Below are 22,586 nucleotides of genomic sequence, written 5' to 3' on the forward strand. Positions count from 1 at the left end.
CCAAAAGAAGAGATTGTAACAACTCTTCAGAGTCCCATTTATGCAGCATAAATTCAAGAGTTCCTGCTATTAACTCTCTTTATTTCTCCTTTAGGGGTGTTTACCTGACTGCCCCCGGGCCTGAAGTGTTTCTTGGTGGGTGGGATTGTAACGGAACCCATAATGCAGCTGTGATTGTAAGCCCCAGCTGGTTATGGGGTCCGTTTCCATCCCACAATGCACAGGACATCCTGGACAGATGGGCTGATAACCGAGCGTTTAATCAGTGAAGACACTGAGCACAGCACCTCCTCCTTCCTACCACACTTCACTTATTTCTTTTACTCAGATAGCATTTATTTCTGAAAATGGGTTCATAATTGTCAGTTGAAAACTTTGCTTCATAAACAATAAAAACAGTCAAACACTTGAGAGAAGTTAAAGACGGTATAAAAGTTATCTACAGTGAATATACACATCCCAGCTGACTGAGCCATAAATATCAAACACAATGTGAAAGAAGAAACTTAAGAATCTGATGTGATCATAAAAAAAAAAACACCAATTCAGAAGATCCATTCGAGGTGCATTATCAGTTTTGTTTCTCTGAAATCAATAGGCAAAATGAAACCAACTGATTGAAGTGCTGTGTGGCGAGTTTAAACAGGATATCCTGGAGTGTAAGGACAGAAGTGTTGTCTTTTTTTTTCTGGTGTTTTTCCTCAATGACACGTTTTCTCCCGGATTGCTGACAATAAAAAAACGCAACCGGGAATTTCGTGTCAGCCAAGAATGACACCGAGATCATCAACTTATTGCAAATACCTTTTTAGAAATCCTCCTTGTAAAAGTGAGCCGCTGTATTTCTTCTTGTTTCTGTACAGTATCTGTGAACGGATATTTTAAATAAATTAAATATATTTACTGTATCAGTTGTTTTTTTGTGGTTTTTACAATTTTCATCCACATACAACTTTTATGACTCAAATAATATTTACATCAGTGTTAACACAGAAACACTTTCTTTAACTTTGAACACTAACCCCGTCCAGTAACTGTTCTCACTGAAGTCACACACATAAGATCCAACAACAGAGAAAGAGTCCACATGAAAACAACTGCCTGAAAACGTTAAGACATCAAATAAACATCTGCTGCTCTTGACACTGTTCACAGTTTGCTACAGTTTGGTTTACTGCTCGTGCCGACATGCTCAGTTGGGGTACAGTACTGAAAGACATTGTAGTATAAAGACCACTATTTTGATTCCTTTCACTTCCTTTAATGCACTTCCTGGTTTGTCCCTTCCCCTTCATTGGTTGCTGTTTGCACTCTGTCACTCGTTAGTTAGATTGAGTTCAGCTGATCACTGCTCATTTAAAGACTTGGAACCTCACATGGGGAGGCAGCTCAGAACTGGTAAGGTGGGTGTTTGTACTCTATGAGTTAGTAACTAGTCCTCAACTTGTCCAGCCTCAGGACCCACCACCAACTCCTTAATGAGAAATTGTGACTTTAATTTCTGATATTTTTCAACCAATGAGATTTGATTAATGAACAGTAGTGCGCAAAACAGATTAACTAATAGATAGACTTTTGGACCCACAACCCACTTTTGGGTCCTGACCCACCAGTTAAGAACCAATGATCTAGTCCACTTTAAATGATTTATCCTTACTTCCAGCAGAAAGTAAATCTAATTTGACTATTTGTTTATTGAGCTAATATTCTTTTCCTTGTCTTTCAGATGTTTGAAACATCCCATGTATGTTGGTGTTTTTGAACCCTTTTAAACTGAATTTGAAGAAATAAATCTAGTAAACCATAAATATGTTTCCTGGCTGGACTAATGCATCCAGACCCGATGCCCATGGTACTGATAATGGCCCATGACATTTTGAACCCTTGTGACTTAAATTGATGTAAGTCACATATTTAAAACACAAAATAAGTCGGTGGAGGAGGAAGAGGAAAGTTGGGGATTTGATCCCCAGCTCCTGCTGCATAATGGCCGCTGTGTTCTTGGGCAAGACACTTAACCATGAATTTCTCCCGCTGCTGGCAGAGTATGAATGGGATTAGTTACTTCTGATGGACACTGTACACAGCAGCCTCTGCCATCAGTGTGTGAATGTGAAGGTGTGACATGTGGATTAAAAGCTCTTTGAGTTGCCAGAAGATTAGAAAAGTGCCTGACAAGCTCAAATCCATTTACCATTTTACCTTAAAATGTCTATAAATCGCATGTTTTGATAACCTCCACATAATTATAAATGTAACATAGATCCATAACTTTATAATCTTATCAAATCAATCAACAGATTCTGCAGATAAACACTGAATCTGTGGGTACGTTTTGTTTGTAGTCTTGTTGGGTATAAACTGGAAAGTGGTGAAGAAAACAAAATATGCCAACACATTGGTTGTAATGTAATCATGGTACCAACAATTCAGTCTGTACGTAAGTGCAGCTAACAATTAGCTCTTAGATATTAATATCAGAAGTGACCTGGTGGGTCTACTGTGACTATCGTGCAGAGCTCAAACAAGTGATTGATCGTTTCTCTGCACTTGTGTTTCTTTTCCGCATGTCAACAGTTCCCAATTAAATGTTTCTAGGTTAAAGTTATGAGCAGTGACCGAGCATGATGTAGAGAAGACATGGCATGTTTCAAACCTGGTTTTCTATCGGCTACAAGTGAGCAGAGTCATGGTTAAAGGCAAGATGATGTCAGAGAATTACACGTCACCTTTTCAGAGTGTTTTGTCAAAAGATAAAAAAAAAGGAATGTGGGCTTAGGCACTAGTCAGCTGGTAGAGGAGAGAGAACCTGAAAAACCCTGTTGTATACTGTCACTCAGGAAGTGTCAGTCATTGACCTGAAGGGCCTGGCTGTGAGGGGAGCCTAGAGAGAATCCTGTCCACCAGCTCCACGTGTCTCTCGTGGTTCTCTCGGCTGATCCTTTCATGCATGGAAACCAGCTGACACATCAGATTGTTCTGCATTTCCTTCTCGTGCTCCATGAGCCTCTGTAGCCGTCCTTCCTCCTGCGCCTGCATCGACGCGTCCATCTCCTTGAGCTGCGATACTGTCGTTCTGACTAAAGACGACACTTGGTCCATCACTGAGGTTTTCCTTCTCTTTGACGGAAGCTTGAACGCTAGAAAACAAAAAGAAAGAGGGAAGCCTGTCAGTCACTGGACACGCTGTGATGGGCACGTCTTTTAGCTTCAACACAGTAGGTTTGTAAAAAAGACTTTTGTTTTTATATCAAGAGAGTTCCCAGACAAACTTGCTTGTAAATATTTAGATGTTTTTTTTTTTTTTTTTTACACCTTTTTTTTTCTAAAACTCTTTTCCTCCAATATGTCAGTCATTGCAGGATTGCTGCATCGTGATATTATCGTTGTCGTTAGTTATCCTGTTTTTCCCACCCCTGTTGAAGGGGTGGTGTCTGGAACCATGCACGTCATCCAGGTATCTTTTCACAACACACAAAATAAAAAGAAGCAACATCAGTTAATATTAGCTTTGATTAATGAGGAAAGTTCTGCGTTCCCCTTTTTCCAAGTGAAAGACAATATGTTGTCCTTCTCTCTTTCCTCCATCCATCACCTTCTGGATCATACTAAAGCTCTTCTTCCCTCATCTTCTAAAAATTGAAGATATATAAATAATTTAAATGATTTTGACACAGATTTTGATGTCCATATATCATGATTATTTCTTTAGTTTAAGTATCTGTTAATGTTTGCCCTTTGCTATTTCATTCCCCTTCTGACTTTTCAAATGTTCTATTTCATAAATTCCCATTGTCCTCCATAGTAATTTAATACTCAGCCTTATTCCAACTTTCTTTATGAACTCAATTTTACAAATTCAAATTCAAAAAACTTTGTTTGTCCCTGGGGGGCAATTCAAAGGCACACAGAGCAGTAAATTAACAACAGTGCAGGTAGATGAAACATTTTAACCTGAATATAAAGTGTCAATTTAAATACAACTTAAAGCTTAAACTTAGCTTAAAAATACAAAATATAAAAGAGTAGATATAAGTGGACAGTGATCCGACTAACAGATGTAAACAGATGTTAACAGAACTATGTGCAGTAAACGAGAAATAAATCTATATATACAGAGCTGTGTGCAAGTAGGCAAATACTAAATGATAAGTTAATAAGGTGCATGGTGAATAATGGAACAACAGAACTAATATACAATATAACTGTAAAGGTAAAAATGAGATAAATAAAGTGACCGTAGTGCAATGATGGATAAGAAACAACAGGAATAAGTAACCAGAGCTGTATGAATAGTGAAATAGAAAGGATAGAATAAAGTGATGTAGATAAAGCAGAGGCTGTTCAGGTGCATGACAAATGGAAGGAGCACCTCTGAATTGTTTATCTCCTAAAGTTGCTCCATAATGATATTGTCGTTGTCTTGGCCACGTATTGTACTGTACCGTTAGTTACTCTGTATTTACCACTCCTATTGAAGGGAAGGTGACAGGGATCACGCATGTCGTCATCCAGGTATCCCTTCACAACACTCCAAAGAACTTACTGGTGTACTTACTGGTGTACTTACTGGTGTTGGTGGGCTGTAACTGCTCTGGAGGACTGTACCTCCCGTCGTCATCATCCGGCTCTACTGGACCAAGGTGCTTGTTGATCTCTTTGTCGTCCACGTCGTCCCAGAGGCCGACCACGACCTCATGATGCTCGTCGTCGATGGGAAGAGGAGGAGGCGGATGCGGCGGTGAAGGAGGAGAGAGCTGCTGTGGGGGCGGTGGTCGTGCGGGAGGAGGTGAGGGACTCCTGGGTCTCTTCACAGGCAGAGGCCCGGTCCCGAAAGCCCGGTGACACTGCTCATAAAACGGCCAGGTAACGTGTTCGCTCCCGCAGCGGATCTTGAGCTGGTGATATTTGAGATACTGCTTCCTCAGCGCCTTCAGCTTGCTGATGACCTGCATGTGTGTCCTGTAGACCCCCCTCTCCGCCAGCAGCTTGCTCATCCTCTGGTAGACCACCGAGTCCTTCACCGTGCCCGTGATCAGGTGACGGATCGGCTCCGACGCACGGATCGTCAACAGTTTCTCTATTTCGTTCTCCTGCCAGTTGTGCATCTTGTGCAGCTGGAGCGTCCCAACTTGTTATAAACACTTCCCTTGTGCCTTTGCGAGTGGTGCGTCACATTTCCACGCCGGAAGTCGACGTGCGCCAACACAGCTGGATATTGCTGAAATAAACACAGCAATAGCAGTGACAAATGTTAATGTATTTACAGGAATAGCTTGTATTTATTGATAGTTTATCAAGTATTCATATTTAATATTAAGAATTAATATTTTAACTGCAGGTACTAGTCCATAGCAAGAAAAATAAAAGTCTGCACACTGATGTTGAATGTTTTTGTAAGATGTTTATTTTACTGCTGGTTAAATAGCTCTATAGGTCCTTTATGTCACTATAGGGCTCCTGAACATCTAGGCCCCCTGATTGCATTTTTTTGTTTTGATTAGTTTTCAAAATTGAAAAAGTTGTTTATTATGCAGCTGTATGGAATTAGAACTAAATGGCATTTTTTTAATACAACTGTATTAATCATTTGTGTAAAGAAAACTTGGTGAGTTCAGATATAAAAATAACGCTCCATCTTTCCGTCTTCCATTATAAAACCAAATTTGATATTTCAAGAAATCAGGGTTGGTAAAAATCTAATTATAAAAGGAATGTGGTTATACTGTACAAATCACATATGTGCAGGGCAGCAAAAAACATCTGCAAGAAAAAGAAGAAAGGCCACCAATGCCACAAAGAGAATATCACAACATTTCGACCTAATGCTCTTTCGGCCTCTGCCTGTGAAGAGACCCAGGAGTCCCTCACCTCCTCCCGCACGACCACCGCCCCCACAGCAGCTCTCTCCTCCTTCACCGCCTCCTCCTCTTCCCATCAACGACGAGCATCATGAGGTCGTGGTCGGCCTCTGGGACAACATGGACGACAAAGAGATCATATATCTAGGCATATTTCCCGTGGTAGTCAATTTGTTTTTTTTTGTTTTTTTTTAACATCTAGCCTATTTTTTAGAACCAATGATGTTTTGCAGGCTTGATCACACCATCATGGTGTCACCAGCCTGTTGGTGTGCAAATCTATTTGGACGTGGCCCCCATTTTTCAGCAACTGTCACTGGAGGAAGACCATTAGGTCAAAATGTTGTGATATTCTCTTTGTGGCATTGGTGGCCTTTCTTCTTTTTCTTGCAGATGTTTTTTGCTGCCCTGCACATATGTGATTTGTACAGTATAACCACATTCCTTTTATAATTAGATTTTACCAACCCTGATTTTTTGAAATATCAAATTTGGTTTGATAATGGAAGACGGAAAGATGGAGCGTTATTTTTATATCTGAACTCACCAAGTTTTTTTTTTTACACAAATGATTAATACAGTTGTATTAAAAAAATGCCATTTAGTTCTAATTCCATACAGCTGCATAAGAAACAACTTTTTCAATTTTGAAAACTAATCAAAACAAAAAAATGCAATCAGGGGGCCTAGATGTTCAGGAGCCCTATAGTGACATAAAGGAAAGGTAATGTGTACACATGAACTAGTAATGTGTTGCCACCAAAAAAATAGTCATGGCAACAATACAATTGTCGGTCAACTCCATGCATTAAAGCAAATTACACGAAGCTGGCTGGATGATAAACCCCCGTCTAATAATGCATGGAAGTTAACAGAAGAAGATATTAAAGAAATGGAAAGAATTACATATCGGCTAAGAAACAGATGAATTCATGTGTTACTGGAGTAAATGGATAAAGGAAACAGATTAAGTGGAATAATAACAGGTATGTAAATTAAATTATATTAAATTAAGAGAGTAGCGAAAGAACAACCCCCCTCCCCCATTATATTTACGGTTTAATTGTAATTTTATTATTAGTATTATTTTTTCTTTCTAAATCTTATTTTAATGATCTTTTTTCTCTTCATACCTTTTCTTTGGATTTTTCTTTATATTTATATTTCATGTATGTTTAAAAAAATATATATAAAAATGTGCCAGGATGAACAAAATATGTGATGAAATATGACAATTTGTAATGTAGTAAAACAGCCTGCAATAAAGTATTTAAAAAAAAAAACTCCGTGCAGAAGATACATTATTTTATACAGGGGTTGAGTAGATCCAGTGACATCGATGCACGTTCATATTGGAGCTGTCTGTATGAGATGGCATTAATCTGTTAACAGAGACTCCAGTGTTCTGCACACAGTTCATCTGGTTAACTGAGTTACATCAGGACAAATGAGATAAACTTCTCACTCCCACTCCTCCTATGAGCTCCCTCTTTCCCTTTCTTAGAAGTTGAATTAAAGTTAATCAATTAGAATAAAAATCAACTTCTATGGTTTCAAATTATAGAGAAACGTGTAGTAATGCTGCTCTGCTTGACAGGACAATAATCTGTGATAACTTTGTGTTGAAAACCTTTCTGAAACGTGCAGTGTGTTCACAACACTGAAAGCTCTCACCTGTTGCAAGTTGTATATCATACGCTGAATCTATCCTGTCCGCTGGCCTGATTGCAAGATTCAGGGATGTGGAAAAAAAGTTGTTTTCTGTTATAATGAGTGGTTCTAGACCACTTTTACTGAGGGGGCCAAACTGGGGCCAGTTGTTTTGTCAGAGGGGAACATTAAACCCAGGTGAAAAATAGACAAAGATGATCACTTTAAAAAAAAGTGTTAAACATAGATTGTCCGGTTGTCGAGTCAAATATTGTGTATGTGTTGGGGGGCTCTTCCTTTTGGAGGGATGGCCACAGGGGGGATCAAACTCGGTGTTACAGGGGCACTGGCCCCTGTTGGCCCCTGCCTAGAACCGCTCATGAGTGTCTCTATGTTAGGGTGAGGCATATTTTGGTTAGAGCAGTTCTTCAATGCACTGACTTGCTTAACTGTCCAATTGAAGGAAAATGATATGTCTATATATTTAATTTAACAGTAAGAGTGGAACGGACTGCAAAAAATATATGTGATGGACTGTTAGGTTGTGTCTTGTCTTATGTTTCATGTAATTGGCAGGCCAATCGGCTCACTCACTCACTCACTCACTTAGGCCTACATTATTGACTCTGCTGACATCCAACCCTCATCTCTTTTTGCAATTAAATTGATGTTTTTGTAAATTAATCAGCTTAATGAAGGGTTATCTTGGTGTCTCTCACTTTATTTGCCATGGCCTTTGAGTCGGTCATGACAAAATGGGACCAAAAATACCAGAAATACAACAATTCAAACTAGAAATAGAACACTACATTACATGGACAGTGAACATTTGTGAAACCCTTCATGGTAGTTTGATTCTGTTTTCTGATACCTCTATGTAAATATCCTATTTGTACAGTTTGTTATATTTTCATGTTTTTGTTTATTTTCTGGTGGTATTCTGTTGCGTTTCCCATTTTTCTCAATAGAAAATAAATTAGGATAGCAGTCGGACTCCAGATGGCGCTACTGGCCACTGGTCCAACACGATATTCAACTCGGAAGGAACTGTAACTATGCCTCTTATGGTTCCGCTGGGGGGAAAAACAGCCGATGCAGTCCTCGTCGCCTGCAGCCAGTCTGACATCGACCACTGATAAACCGTGCAGACGATAATTAGCATGACATGTAGCAGTGTTTAAGCCTAGCATCGCCTGAGCAGCACCAATCAGTGTGACGGCGCTTTTCCAGTAAGGTATGGGCAGGGTGTAGTTTGTGTCAGTAGCTCGTCTGTTTGTGTTGTGGTGGTGATGGAGAATACCGAGGAGCAGTCTTCGCCCCTCCGTATCACCCCTACTGTCCGGGCGCTGAGCTCCGCACTGCGAGGAAAGCGTGAAAATGTATCCGATTCCGGCCGGGAGAATGGGGACAGGCTCTTTCCAGACCCAGAGAAGCTTTGGTTCAAGGAAAGCAGCGCGAAAAACCTGCGGAACAGGGACTTCTTATCGCCGACCACGATGCTCAACACGCTGTATGCCGACGGGCAGGTTGGTCTGTCTGCTACCTGTAGGCGTTCAGTGTAGTTTAAATGGCTTTAATGGTCATGTGAGCTGTTTACTAATTTAACTTCCCTTAACAGTCACCGAAAAGAGGTATTATCTGAAAATAGACATTAAAATCACAGAACCATTACACAATACTAACGCTTATGTTACACATAGCAAATTAGCATTTAAATGTGCCTTATTAAAAAAGTATACCTTTCATTCTTCCGCTGAGCAACATAGATCCCAGACATTGTTTGTCAATTAGCGTTTCATTATACTGTATGTCGCGGAGTGATATTTAAATCGACAGGAAGGTGTGTTCAACTGTTTCAAACTGTGACTATGCACCTGAGACTATCTGCTGTATGATGTTCAACTAATCCCAACTACCTGCCTGAAAAACAAGGTGAAATCCAATAATATTAAAGGATCTTTTAAACCCCAAAATCATGAAAGTATAACATGGCTTAACATTGCTCAGAGGCTGCTGACTTTGCCCAATCATTATCGACCAGACACCATCAGCCTGCAGCTGTCATTAGTGACCCATGAGTGGCAGTGCGATGTGGGTCAGACAGAAACTCTAACTGTGGAAAAAGAAGAACCACGTGACTGCCAGTCCCATTGCATCGCTTCATGTATGCCTGTAACGCAATGATAATGTCAGATTAAAATATTCTAAGAATGCCTCTTTGAACTCCAACATATCTGCATGTTTGTGCATCCTTCTGAAGGAGGATGTGAACGTTTTTTTTCATGTGGGATAGTAGAGTGTAATGAGTGCATCACAAGATCATCCTATGATGTGTTTTTTTTTATTACAATGACAGTAATATGCATTTCTGATGAGTTTGAAAGCACATGTGTTTGAACAGACATTAGAGCAAGGGCTAACAAAACCCAAAACAAACCCAAAACAAACATGTTTACTACAGACTGACGGACAGACAGATGGATGACCAGGGGAAATCCAAGACTTTAGTGTTTAGAATGTGAAAGTACATAATGATACATTTGCAGAAAATACTCTCGGTAATGCAGCTTTTGCAAAAAAATATTTAAAAAATAAACTATCAATTGTAAGCCAGTGTCAACTTTTGTACTTTGATACATGGCTTTCCTCCCTCACACTTTTTTGCATGTATGTTTTGCTAAGTAGCTTCTCTTTTTTTCCTTCTCAGGTCCCTTCCGCAGTGATGTCCAGGGTCTTGTCCCTTCGTGGCAGTGGGGTTCTCCCTGTGGCTGGTGGGGAGGTAATGGGTGAAGGGTTGCGGGTGAGGGTGGACCGGGCAGCAGCCTTCAGGTCTGTCCTGGCGGGTGGAGCCACAGAATACTTCAAGCCCTCGAGTCAGAAGCAAGGGTGTGTGGTGCTGAACTGCCCCGCACTGCACCCTAAACCAGACACTCTCACTCCTGAAACACTGACTCTGGGCCAGCTGAGGACTGTTCTGCTGGCTGACCACATGGGGGCGCTGTTAAGAAGACAGGGGTGAGTCCGCGGGTTAATACGTATATTCTCAAATGTGCATACAAAATAAGCAGTTTTAAGATATGATCTTGCACATTGGAAACTGAAATAGGCATTTCAACGTTTACTTACATAGACTCAATGATGAATAAGTGAGATGAAAAGTAGTTTAAAGAGTTCATAAAATCAGAAAATGCTGTGTGTCTCAGGTTTGCAGTGTCCTACTGCCCGACACTTCCTGAAGACAGCAACATCATCACCTTTCTACGAAGTCTGGGCATCGACTGGCCAGCAGCCGAAGCCAACTGGACCAACGAGGAGCGAGAGGAAAAGATTCAGGCGGCGCTGGAGAACTCCACATACAGACAGAGAGAAACAGAGAGAGGCAGGAGGACCAGCGGAGGAGGGAAGAAGATGGAGGAGGAGGAGAGCGAAGGGGCGCTCAGGGTCAACCTGAAACGAGCGTTCCAAGAGGAGGGGCTTCTGGGATACGACCCCAGCCTTGGTACTTGCACAGGTGAGGCTACAACGGGGCTTGCTTGGTTCAAATGGGAAGTTACAGAATGCAATGTTTGTCCATAACTGCAGCAGATCATGGTTCTTTTAGAAGGGAGTTTTGTTCCGCGTTACTCTTTTCCCCCAGTCATTTTGCAATTCATGTGGTAGAACAGATGGTTGGACTGCTCTCTGCTGCAGTAAAATGCAGAATATGTTGATGTGGGACCAGATTTTGGTTTTAAAAGTGGTCTGGCTTCTGTTTGTAGTCCAATCGTGTTTCAGTGGGCTTCGATGTAATGCAATCTTGGAACCCATTGGCAATCATCTGATGATGGTTTAATGGATGTCTATAAACAGACACCTGCATTCAAGCACAGCAATCTTCCCCTCTTGGATTTTGTTTCCTTTGGACGTTTCACTAACTCTGTTCTCACTCCCAAGTTCTATTCAGACTGTAAACAATGACAAGGCACGTAAAGTTTGAAGCCTTGACCTGAAGTCTTTTATTGCTAACTGCTGTCTACACAAAGAAGCCCCAAAGGCTGAATTTCAAACTCCACAGTCACAGACTCATGGACTTTGAGGTGCTACCTGGTAGTTGTGAGTGTTTAATGCTGTCTCACTGTGAAGTGTACATGAGGGATCTGATGCAGACTCTTTATCTGCTAATGACACACCTTCTGTGAGGCCACATATTTGCAGACTTTCCTGTGGGACTTACCCAGAGGTCATTGCAAGCTTTGTGATGTGAAGGACACCATCGCCCATCCACCCACTAAATATAAACAGATGTTTGCATATTGAAGCAGTATTCAATAAATAAAAAAACAAACGTGTAATTAAAGCAAGCATGAACGTGACTGAAAAAACCCTAATAAGTTAAAGTGACAATATGAAGCACAGTTCATACCATGTGTGGTTATTTTGAGCACTTTTGAAGAGTTGTTTGTGTATTTAGTGAAATATTTACAAGGTTTTAATATTTGATTTGACTCACTTGTGATTTTGTCCTAAATACATAAACACTAATAATGAAAGAAATACAAACACATACAGGAGGTGGTCTCTTTTTTTCTTATTGTTTACTGACGTGTCTCGTTTCCAGGCAACGTGTGATGACATGATAGTGTCCCATTACTCTTTAATTTTTTATCAGCAAGCTCTTGTGGATTCTCACACTCACACACTGCAAACATGACACATTAAAGTCTGTGAAGGTGCAGTGCCTAGGCTTTAGGTTCGGCCAAACAGTTGTCCATTGCCACAGATTATAGGGTCGTCAGATGATAGCTGATGGGTTCCGAGATTGCGTTCATTGTTACTCCCAAAAAGCCAACATGTGTATCTTTTACATCCAACAAGTGTGTCAATCTAATTTTCTTCCTTATGGAACATTTGTTAAGCTGTTCTTTCTTTTGGAACCTGCGCTGTTTACGTCCAAGCTTACTAGCAAGCTTCTTCTTCGTGTCATATTTGAAGGCTGTCAGATAGTTGGTCTTGTATCCATACTGATGTCACTTTGTTGGTGCATTTGTTTTAGTCCACAGAGACAGCGTTTCCCACCTTGCACAACTGGACCTAGCCACATCCGACTGCACGGTAAGCGACACACAAATGCACACACACACACACACACACACACACACACACACACACATCTTTTTGTCATTAGAAGCAGACAACTAAGCATTGATTTCTATATCCTCTCTGCCTTGTTCATAGGTACCCATGGCAACAGTGTTACATGTGACTTCCTGTCAGGATGAGTTCCGCCAGCAGCAGATAGCAGTGCTTTGGAGAGCAAGTGGAGCAACGCATACGCAGGTATACCCACTTACACACATACTTACACACACACACACATACTCAATCATATGTTGCATTGTGTTACTATTTTTATCTGCTGTGCTCTCCTCTGTCCCTGCAGAGACATCTGGTGTGTGGGCCAGTGAAGACTCCCGGTTCTCAGCTCACTGCTGCACAGTACCTGCAGTAAGACACATCACTCCTTTCCCCCTCTGTGGTTGTGTCTCTCCTCTTTTTGTCTTTCTCACCATTTCACACTTTTTCTATCTTTCCTCTTCTTTCTGCTCCACCTGCCTTTTCAGTTTCCATTTTTTCTCTGTGTCTCCTCTGCCTCCTGTTGCCCTCTGATGCTGTCCCCAACACAGATGTTAATTATCACGAGACACTCTCACTAGGTTCTTGTCTGCACAGTGAAATTGCAGTTCTAATTAAACTCAATTAAAATAACACTGGCGGGTGTTGATGGTGCTTTGCTCCATCTCTGTGTCACTGCAGAGTATATATGTTTAGCCCAGCTGTCTGTGTAAAATATGTTTCTTTCTTCTACCCTCTCTTCCAGGCTGAGGAGAGGTCAGATGAAGGAGGCCTCAGAGATGAAGTATGGAGATCAAGTAGAAGGTGTGTGTTTGTATTTGTGTACTTGCTCCATGTTAGAATGCTTCTTTCTTATGAAACCTACTTGTTACTTTCCCCCCTGATAACTGTAGTTGAAGGGAAACTGGTGATAAAATGCTGCCTCCCCAATGTCCTTTTGTAGGTCAGACATGGGATGACATCATCAGGGTTATGACTTCTGCCACGGTCAGATTTGAGCTGCTGTCAACGGTCCACACAAGTCCTGTGAGTCATCATTTCAGCTGTGTGTTAATGCCTGAAGGTGTCATGCATTTATACTGGACAAGCTTTTCACCCTCCTCTAGTTATGAGGGCAATAATGAAGGTTTGCATGTTACATGTTTTTAATTCCAGTCACAGTGATTGACAGTTTTCTGTTTAGGTGACATTGGATGTCCAGAAAGAAGGGGGCGTGTCCACCAAAGGGCCCAGAGGAGGAGTGTTTGTCATGTACAACTGTGCCAGACTGCACACTCTGTTCGACAGCTACGAGAGAGGAGTGGAGAAGGGTGAGAGTTTAGCTTTTAGACATGTTTTATTACACAAGGGAAAAAAATAACAATAACCAAATAACACAGCTGTGGCCTCAGATTGGAAGAAAAACTTCTTAAGGAGGCTGAGTGAATTACTCCCTTATAAAAGCCTCCAATTGAGCACTTTAAAAATCAATACAAACAGTTGAATGCAATGGCCTTACTTAGATATACAAAATGATGGGGGCGTCAGTTGCCTAGTGGTTGGTGCGCGGGTTTGAAACCAACCTGTGGCTCCTGTGGCTTCGCGCTCTCTCTCTCCCTACAGTTCCCACTATGTCCACTGTCCTATCTCAACAATGAAGGCACAAAAAGCCCAACAATGAATCTTAAAAAAAAAAATATATATATATATGTATATAAAATTTGTTTTTGAATTGTCACTTTAATAATCACAAATTAGTGTATTTTACTGGAGATTGTAGCAATACAGCCATTTAGGAAACTAAATAGTCAGTGAGTGCAAACTCCTTTGTAACAAGTGAAAATCATAGATTTAATTATTTCTAAACACTTGTGAACAGTTTAGAGTAAAAAAATGACACACCTGTGTGGCAAAGGGCCGTTACAATTTATACAATTTTTTTACACATTTTTAACTACAGCTATTGTTGTTTTTTGTTGTTATTTAATTAAAGTACAGTTGATTCAGTTGATGTTTGTACCATAGCACACTCGTCTCTTACTCTACCTCCTGTATGTTTGAGACGGACCTTTGATTATAAGTAGATCTATAAATGCTGTGATTTTTTTTGCATTATCATAAGGATTATACATTGTTACCGAAATAACATTGTATTGATAAAAATATTGATAAATAAAATTTAGGGCTGGATTACTGGGCGCAGGGCTACTTGTACTGGGCTACTATTTGTCTGCTACTGCTGAATGAGGTCCAGTTACCATACAGTTTTTCTCCTTCATTGAGAGACTAATGAGATCTGTGTATCTTCATCTGTTAATGCAGTATCTCCACTCTGCAGGTCTATACCCAGAAATCCCTGAGGGCTCCCAGCTGGACTTCTCTGCTCTAAAAGAAGAGGTACCACTTTATTATCTCTGACGACTTTCTAATCTGTTCTGTCACTCCTCCATATTCATTTTTTGTATTTTCTTTCTCTCTATCCCAAAAAATGTTGGACAATAAATGTTCCACCTTTTGATATCTAATTGTTCATCCATCATGCTGTCTCTGTGTTTTTTCTAACAGGGCGAGTGGCTTCTCCTTTTCAATTATCTCATCCCATTCTCTGAGTTGCTGGACCAATCAGGACAAGCTTTAGACTGTGAAGGGGGAGGAGCCAGAGTCAATATTAAGACTGAACAGGTAAGGGTGTTGAGAGACAGTTTTTAAATTCAACCCAAGTCTGACGTTAAGATGTTTATCCAAGCCTCGTGTGTTTGTGTTCTGCAGATCTGTAAATTTCTCGTGTCACTCAGCAAAGACTTCAGTTCGTACTACAACAGAGTCCACGTGCTTGGGGTGAGGAAGATTTACTCGACATATGTTTTAAACTAATCATGTATACTCAAGATGATAACTCCTACAATCACTGTTTTTATTCTGGGGATATTTATGTGTTCAACTTTGTGTCTGAAATGTGTCCCCTTCCTTTTGAACACCTTATCAATTCAGTGTTTTAGAGACACTGTCCCCATCTTGTCCCTTAAAGGTCACATATTATGCAAAATACACTTTACCATGTCTTCTACAACTAATGTGTCCCTAGTCCGTCTACAAACCCCACTATCATGAGAAAAGTCCATCCTCTCCGTCTTTTGCCTTCTCCACTTATCAGAAAATGTGTGCTCAAACAGGCCGTTTGTGACATCACAAAGGGCAGTAACCCCTCCCCCAGGTTGGTGACACTCCAACAGCTAGGTGTTTGTTCTGCCCTCTGAGTCTGCCTACAACTGCAAGCCAGACACGCCCTTCCAGAGAGAGGGGCGTGGTCGAACACAGCTCATTTGCATTTAAAGCTACAGACACAGAAACAGCCTGTTCTGAGCAGGGCTGAAATAGAGGGGTTTATAGGCATGATCAAATACAGGATCAGAGTGGATTTAGAACAAGAAACTTTACAGAGATGTTTTGGGGAGCTCTGAGTCTTATTTTAAAAGGAGGATAATATGTGACCTTTAACAGAATTTTTTTTAACTTAAACTCCTCTACACTTCTTGTCTTTCTTTCCAGGAGCCGCTGCCTCATCTCTTCAACCAGATGTTTTGTCGTCTGTATCTGCTCAGAGCATTGAGAGAGCTCTACCACAGCGCTCTGGACACCCTTAACCTTCCACCCATCAGACAACTATAGCCCGACACGTCTCCTGGGATCACCTCACCTCTCGTCTCACTCAAACGCACAATCACCTCTGTTTTGTGGTAGTAGCAACATCTTGTACACAACTAGTTATCTTTTTTTTTTTTGGGATAAGAAGTCTCCATGTCACCTTCCCCTTGAAGTGTAAGTGCGCTCTGGGGCTGTTACGGTCAATTAGGAGCTATTTTTGTATCTTCCCGGTGTGTAGTTTTAACAGCTTTTTGTCTCTGATAACTGAAGCTTACCCATATACTATCATATGTAAGTCAATCAAATATGTACACAGAGCTGTTTCTTAACATCTTAAAGGTCACATATTATCCTCTTTTTCAAAAAGTTTAAATAAGACTCAGAGCTCCCCAAAACATGTCTGTGAAGTTTCTTGTTCTAAATCCACTCTGATCCTGTATTTGATCATGCCTATAAACCCCTCTATTTCAGCCCTGCTCAGAACAGGCTGTTTCTGTGTCTGTACCTTTAAATATGTAAATGAGCTGTGTTTAACCACGCCCCCTCTCTGGAATGGCTTCATGCCCAATTGTTTACGGTGAGAAGGCAGACTCAGAGGACAGAACAAACACCTAGCTGTGGAAGTGTCCCCCATCTGGTGGAGGGGTTACTGCCCTTTGTGATGTCATCAAGGAAAAAACAGCCTGTTTTAGCACACAGCAAGTGGAGCAGGTAAAAGACGGAGAGGATGAACTTTTCTCATAACTGGGGAGTCTGTAGACAGACTCGGGACACATATTAGTGTTAGAGAAACCTGGTGAAGTGGATTTTGCATAATATGTGACCTTTAAGTTATCTGCAGACTGGATTGTCCTATATGCTTACAACAAATCAGCATTTTAACAGCAAATAGGAACTCTACAGTTTGTCAGCCAAGAAAGACAGGAAGTTTTTTTTTATCTGTTTAAGCCCTAATTAACCTTCCCTTATTTCACTCCAATCATGTAAGATAAAGTAGATTTATATGCCCTTTGACCTAATTACCCCTTAAGGCTAAGCCACACACACGTGAGACTTTTATTATGATTATCGTGCCATAATCCAACCAGTAGTAAAGACATCCTGTTTAAATGTGTTTCTTTTTGTAATCACAGCGGCCCCCTTACTTATCGTCACTCACAGTATCTCACAGTAAAACATGTCATAGCCACTGCCAGATTGAAGAAGTCCTGTTCAAGTAGAAGTGTGAGTTACCCGCCCTGTATTTATCAGTGCCATACAAATATTTATTGTCTGTTTGAAGAAAAAAAAAAGAGATGTGTACAGAATATATATTCTGCATAATAAGTCTTAATTGCTTTGTTCATATATTATTGTTAATGAATTCTGCTCGACAAATCATAAATACTCTGTATCTAAAGAAACACCACCAGTACCAGTCCTAACAGTGTTCATAAGTTATTCACAAAACCCATCAAACAGCAGGCATCATACGGTTAAGAGATGCATGACATGGCATGAATATAATATATTAAGAGTTGATTCTAAAAAAAATGTATTTATGAACTTTGGTAGCTGAGAGCATTTGACCCAAGTCTGATCCTTAAGTATCATTCAAATGTGAAGAGTTGTCCCATCGTCCATCAAAATGTGCCATAGCTTGTTTTTAACCTTCTGCTTCCATTCATTTTGTACGTTTGTGTTTTTTTGAACAATTCATGTTGGATCTAAACAGTAAATGTACACAAGTATCAAATGTCTTAAGAACACACCTCTTTATGCATGAGATGTTTTGTCTTAAAAGGGAATGTTTACAACGTGCAGATTTATTTCCAGTCTTTGTTCTCCAAGGTTATTAACACTGTATTAAAGGGGACTTTCATCCTTTCCTTATGCTGTTCCCTGCCTCACTGTATTTAAACATCTGTGCTTTATACAATATGTTCACTCGGTGCATTTCTCTCCCGCCATGTTTTCACCCCTCAGGCCTCAGCATCTCTGACCTTCTTCCCCCCGTCTCTCACACTTTCCTCCCTCCTCCTAGCCACCCTAACCACAATCTCCTGCCAGGAGCACTTAAAGCCTTTTAATCTGGGTGGTGTTCTATACACTGCCATACAAAGCTGGCAGAGTTTGCTAGTCCTAATTGTAGGTACAATGTTTTTGGAAAACCCTGATATGAGGGTTTTTAACAGGATACTGAAATATGAACATGATTCAAGTGTCCTTTCTTTACAATACATCTAAAACTAAGAAAAAACCTTGCCTTAATTAATCATCCAATATGGGCTATGTCAAACATTTTCAGTCCCTTGTTTCCAAAGGCGAAATAAAACATTTCTGAAATAGAAACGCATTAAAAACACAATCAGGCCAACTTCTTTCCTATCCTGAATCATGACCACTAACATCTCTGACCCTCATGTGAATGTAGTGTAATGAAACTCTCTCCTACACACATCTGCCTGCCTACAGTTTCTGTGAGTTTCCTGTCTGCAGAATAAAAATAACCATGACAGACTCTTTACTATCTTGTTTGTGTTTTCAGTGTATAGAAGGATGTTCCCTCCTGACACCGTTATACTACAGATACATCTGCTCATGCTCCACTGACACACTCTGCCCTTCAGCCACACAGATCCAACAATATGCACATGTAGACGTTTGTATATGTGATGCTGTAAGCAGTGATTCACCACTTAAGATACAGCAGTGAATCACTGTTCACTAGAGCGTTGGTCCCTGTCATTCACAGAAATAAATAAAATATGTACCTTTCATTCTGGATTTTATTTGAATCAAAAAGTTGTTACTACCTCAAAGCCATTTATTTTGTTTGATCTGTAACATTTTTGACATTATGTTCTGCAGCAAAGAGTGCCATCCCCTGTGACGGGATAATTGGTTCTGTTTTAATTAACTGATCAGCAGATTAGTCGATTGCTTTAATATTAACGCCATTAGCAGAGAATTTCATGACGGTTAAGGTCACAAGCAGCAATTAGCAGGCGGCCTAGATAGGAGGCAGTGCAGACAATTAGCGGAACGTCTGAATTTCATGGATAAAGATGGTAACTGAGTGCTATTGCTTAATGTCTGCCGTAATCCTGCTGCACAGCCGCTTTCCAATTAGCACAACTAAACAGTGGAGGAATTATTTTAATCATCCATTAAAAGATCATTATTAGCAACTTTACATATCAGTGAGGATCATTATGCTGTACTGGTACTTTCCCTGAAATAATTATCATGATGAAATTCTGTATCGGCTAAATGTTACATGTTTCTCTGCTGTTAATATTTTTTAGTTGATATTATTTGTATGTTTCAGCCTCACAGCATCAGGAGTTACTGCCATGTCAGTGGTAGTTAAAAGTATCTGTAAACTTTATTCTCTATCAATGACTTAAACGCTTAATTTGCCCGTAAAATAAAAGTTTTTATAATCTGATGTTTTGCTCAGGAGTCTCTGCTTCATTGTGTAAGCATTTCCTCTGAGCTACTATTTAGCAAACTATTACAACTTCTTGTTCAGATAATATCCATTTTGCCACTATAGGAAGCTACACAATGCTCTGAACAATTTTACTTTTTTTACACATATCTTACATATTCAAACAAGTCAATTAAAGTTCCTGTCTCTAAAATCTAAGTCACTCACTTTCTTACTGTAATTCTAATTCATTGAATATGTTTATTCTTTAACCCCCTGAAGAGGTCTAAGTCTTATTTTCCTCATTTATTTGAACACCTGGTCTCCTCCTGTAAAAATGCATGTATAATCTCAGCACCATAATGAGGGTGTTACTGGAGAAGAGGTGCAGGGGCAGCTGAGAGGCTTCAGGAGGTTAAGTAAGAGGATGGGATGAGAGGTGGGGAATAAATATTTATAGTTTAAAAAAAAACAAAAACAGTGTAAACATGTTTTTTTCTTTACTTACAAGTTTCAGTTTAGTTGTCAGAAGTTTATACTTCTATTTGAAACCAGTGGTAGGCGCTAATGCGACATTATGGATGCCAACCGCTTTTAAAACTACCGAAGAAGAAGACAGACCTAACAAAGATGGCAGCTTCCGCGTTAGCCGAGTGAGCTAACAGAAATTACACTATTTCACTCAAATCTATTCATAAATGATCCCGGATTACATTAATTTTTTGGGAGGACTGTATCCGGATGGTCACTGAATATACACCAACCTTCTGGGACAAAAAAGTGTCTGGAAATCGCAGAGACACACAAGAGTTTATCACCGGAAAACTGCAGATGTGAGGAAGCCAGTGGACTGCACATTAAGTTGCTACTTATTCTGTTCTATTTTGAACACTGATGAGGTTGAGACCAGACTTTCCTTAAGTCGTTAGTGACAACATCGACTTGGGGTTAAAGTGAAGAGTATATAAGAGACATCCTTCACCTGCTCTTGCTGTCAGCTTCTTCTCTTATCATGACTTTTATTTTAATTTTCTAAATATTAAATACAAACAAGCAACATCCACAAGACAGTATACTTATCATTTCTTCTGAGACAGTCAGTGGAGTGAGAGACGGCCACAGTTCACACACACAGTCATCATGATACATCTCCATGGCAACAGCACACACATTAACTGAGAAATTGTTTCACTAAGATCCAGAGTCAAAGTGTTGAATCAACCTGAGGTGTACAGAGAAGAAAACTATGCATTCAGACAGTCTGAGATTTGATTTGGTATAATGTTATTCATGCCTGACACATACAGAGCTCTAATGATGGAGGACAAGCTAAACATGTGACAAACCAGAGGAGTTAATGATGTTTCCTGTTTCTCACTATGTGCTGACCTGCAGTAATGAGCTGCAGTCAGCTGTATCCGTCTATCCTATAGGCTACACAACAGAGAGCTGTATCTATCTATACATAACAGAGAGCTGTATCTATCTATACATAACAGAGAGCTGTATCTATCTATACATAACAGAGAACTGAATCTATCTATACATAACAGAGAACTGTATCTATCTATACACAACAGAGAGCTGTATCTATCTATACACAACAGAGAGCTGTATCTATCTATACACAACAGAGAGCTGAATCTATCTATACACAACAGAGAGCTGTAGCCCTTTAAGATTCACTTACATTCAATAAGGACAAAATACGAACATGTAGGTTTCTAAAGTAAACATTCAATTTGTGCAGGTGAAGTTTCTTACATTGGCTTAAAGTTTAATTTCCATATTATCCATATATTATTATTCCACATAGTCATGCTCAACGTTTAGGACTTGAGGCTTGTAATCAAGATTGATCTGAACCACAAAATCAAGGACATGACACTTGACATTTTGAGTGTTTAAGCTAACAAATCTCTCCCAGTTCAACATGTAACCTGTAGAGAGACAGAGAGAGAGATAGTGTGAGAGAGAGAGAGAGGAAGGAAAGAGAGACATTGGCATCTTGCATTCATAAAAGTATGCCATTTTAAAGGGCAGTATTTAATCATAATGAGTTGCAGTTTCAATTTAAAATGTTAAAAAAGAAGGATAAGTTAGGTTTAGGTTGAAACTTCAGCGCCATGAACACTATAAAATATGGAAGTGATCTAGCTGTTGGATCACACATAAAGGTAGAAGACAGATTGAAACCTCTGTTTTTTCCTAATGTTAGATCCTTATGATTGTGTATTAGATTCCATGATTTAAAAACACTTTTACAAATGCAAAAGACACTCCGAGCCCAGTTTGTGGTTTCCAAGTTCAGTTTTCTTATCTTTTTTATTTACTGTGTATTTTTCACAAACATGAATACTGTACCTGCACACATGCACTCAAATTAAGAAGAATTTGAACTTTTAAAAAATTACATCTCTACAGATATACTAATGCACTGCCTCATCCACGATCCTCTGCATCTTATCGTTTGAATCCATTTCTTCCTTTCTCTATGCTCCCTTTTGCACTATTTAAGACGAGAGAAAAATATGAAGTCAGGCTGTGCAATATGTCACATTGAAGGCAGCGAGCAGCGTTGAACTGCTAGTCTAACAACAATGATTTTAAATGTATTTTAAATATGTAAAATAAATCCTTCACACACACACACACACACACACACACACACACACACACACACACACACACACACACACACACACACACACACACACACACACACACACACACACACACGCTGTTCTTGGCTGATGCAGTAAGAGACAGGTGGGTTTAAGTCTCAAAGGGAGTATGTTCTTTGGTGTTCTGTGTGTCTGCATAATGTGTGAGTGAGTCAGGTGATAAAGAGGTCACTGTTAGTTTTTCTCATTTGTGGAATCGTCTGCTCCCGGGTCTGTTGTGTGCTTAGTCAGAGCAGAATCACA

General features: G+C 40.0%; 2 protein-coding genes across 2 annotated transcripts; one reads left to right on the plus strand and one right to left on the minus strand.

The window, feature by feature from the left end:
- Window positions 1-290: 290 nt before the first annotated feature.
- On the minus strand, window positions 291-5,185 carry LOC132989791 (uncharacterized). Its single transcript, XM_061057634.1, has 2 exons — window positions 4,571-5,185; window positions 291-3,140 (listed from the first exon to the last, which is right to left on the minus strand). Exons 1-2 carry the CDS (start codon window positions 5,106-5,108, stop codon window positions 2,851-2,853), a joined length of 828 nt encoding a protein of 275 aa, XP_060913617.1. The 5' UTR covers window positions 5,109-5,185; the 3' UTR covers window positions 291-2,850.
- A 3,378-nt stretch (window positions 5,186-8,563) lies between these two features.
- Window positions 8,564-19,006, plus strand: dalrd3 (DALR anticodon binding domain containing 3). Its single transcript, XM_061057033.1, has 13 exons — window positions 8,564-9,037; window positions 10,219-10,526; window positions 10,715-11,022; window positions 12,544-12,602; window positions 12,726-12,827; window positions 12,931-12,995; window positions 13,369-13,427; window positions 13,567-13,649; window positions 13,807-13,933; window positions 14,941-14,999; window positions 15,168-15,284; window positions 15,372-15,440; window positions 16,152-19,006. The coding sequence occupies exons 1-13, from the start codon at window positions 8,801-8,803 to the stop codon at window positions 16,269-16,271; spliced, it is 1,713 nt and encodes a 570-aa protein (XP_060913016.1). The 5' UTR covers window positions 8,564-8,800; the 3' UTR covers window positions 16,272-19,006.
- The last annotated feature ends 3,580 nt before the right edge of the window (window positions 19,007-22,586 follow it).

Source organism: Labrus mixtus, chromosome 15 (assembly GCF_963584025.1).
Source record: "Labrus mixtus chromosome 15, fLabMix1.1, whole genome shotgun sequence".
Classification (NCBI taxonomy): Eukaryota; Metazoa; Chordata; class Actinopteri; order Labriformes; family Labridae; genus Labrus; species Labrus mixtus.

Bases quoted from the DNA above. Each gene is read 5' to 3' on its own strand.
- dalrd3 (XM_061057033.1), top strand. From the start codon at position 8,801: ATGGAGAATACCGAGGAGCAGTCTTCGCCCCTCCGTATCACCCCTACT. The intron at 10,527-10,714 runs GTGAGTCCGCGG...TGTGTGTCTCAG, and splicing joins GCGCTGTTAAGAAGACAGGG to GTTTGCAGTGTCCTACTGCC. The intron at 12,996-13,368 runs GTAAGACACATC...CCTCTCTTCCAG, and splicing joins ACTGCTGCACAGTACCTGCA to GCTGAGGAGAGGTCAGATGA.
- LOC132989791 (XM_061057634.1), bottom strand. From the start codon at position 5,108: ATGCACAACTGGCAGGAGAACGAAATAGAGAAACTGTTGACGATCCGT. The intron at 3,141-4,570 runs GTAAGTACACCA...TTTGTTTTCTAG, and splicing joins GTTACAGCCCACCAACACCA to CGTTCAAGCTTCCGTCAAAG.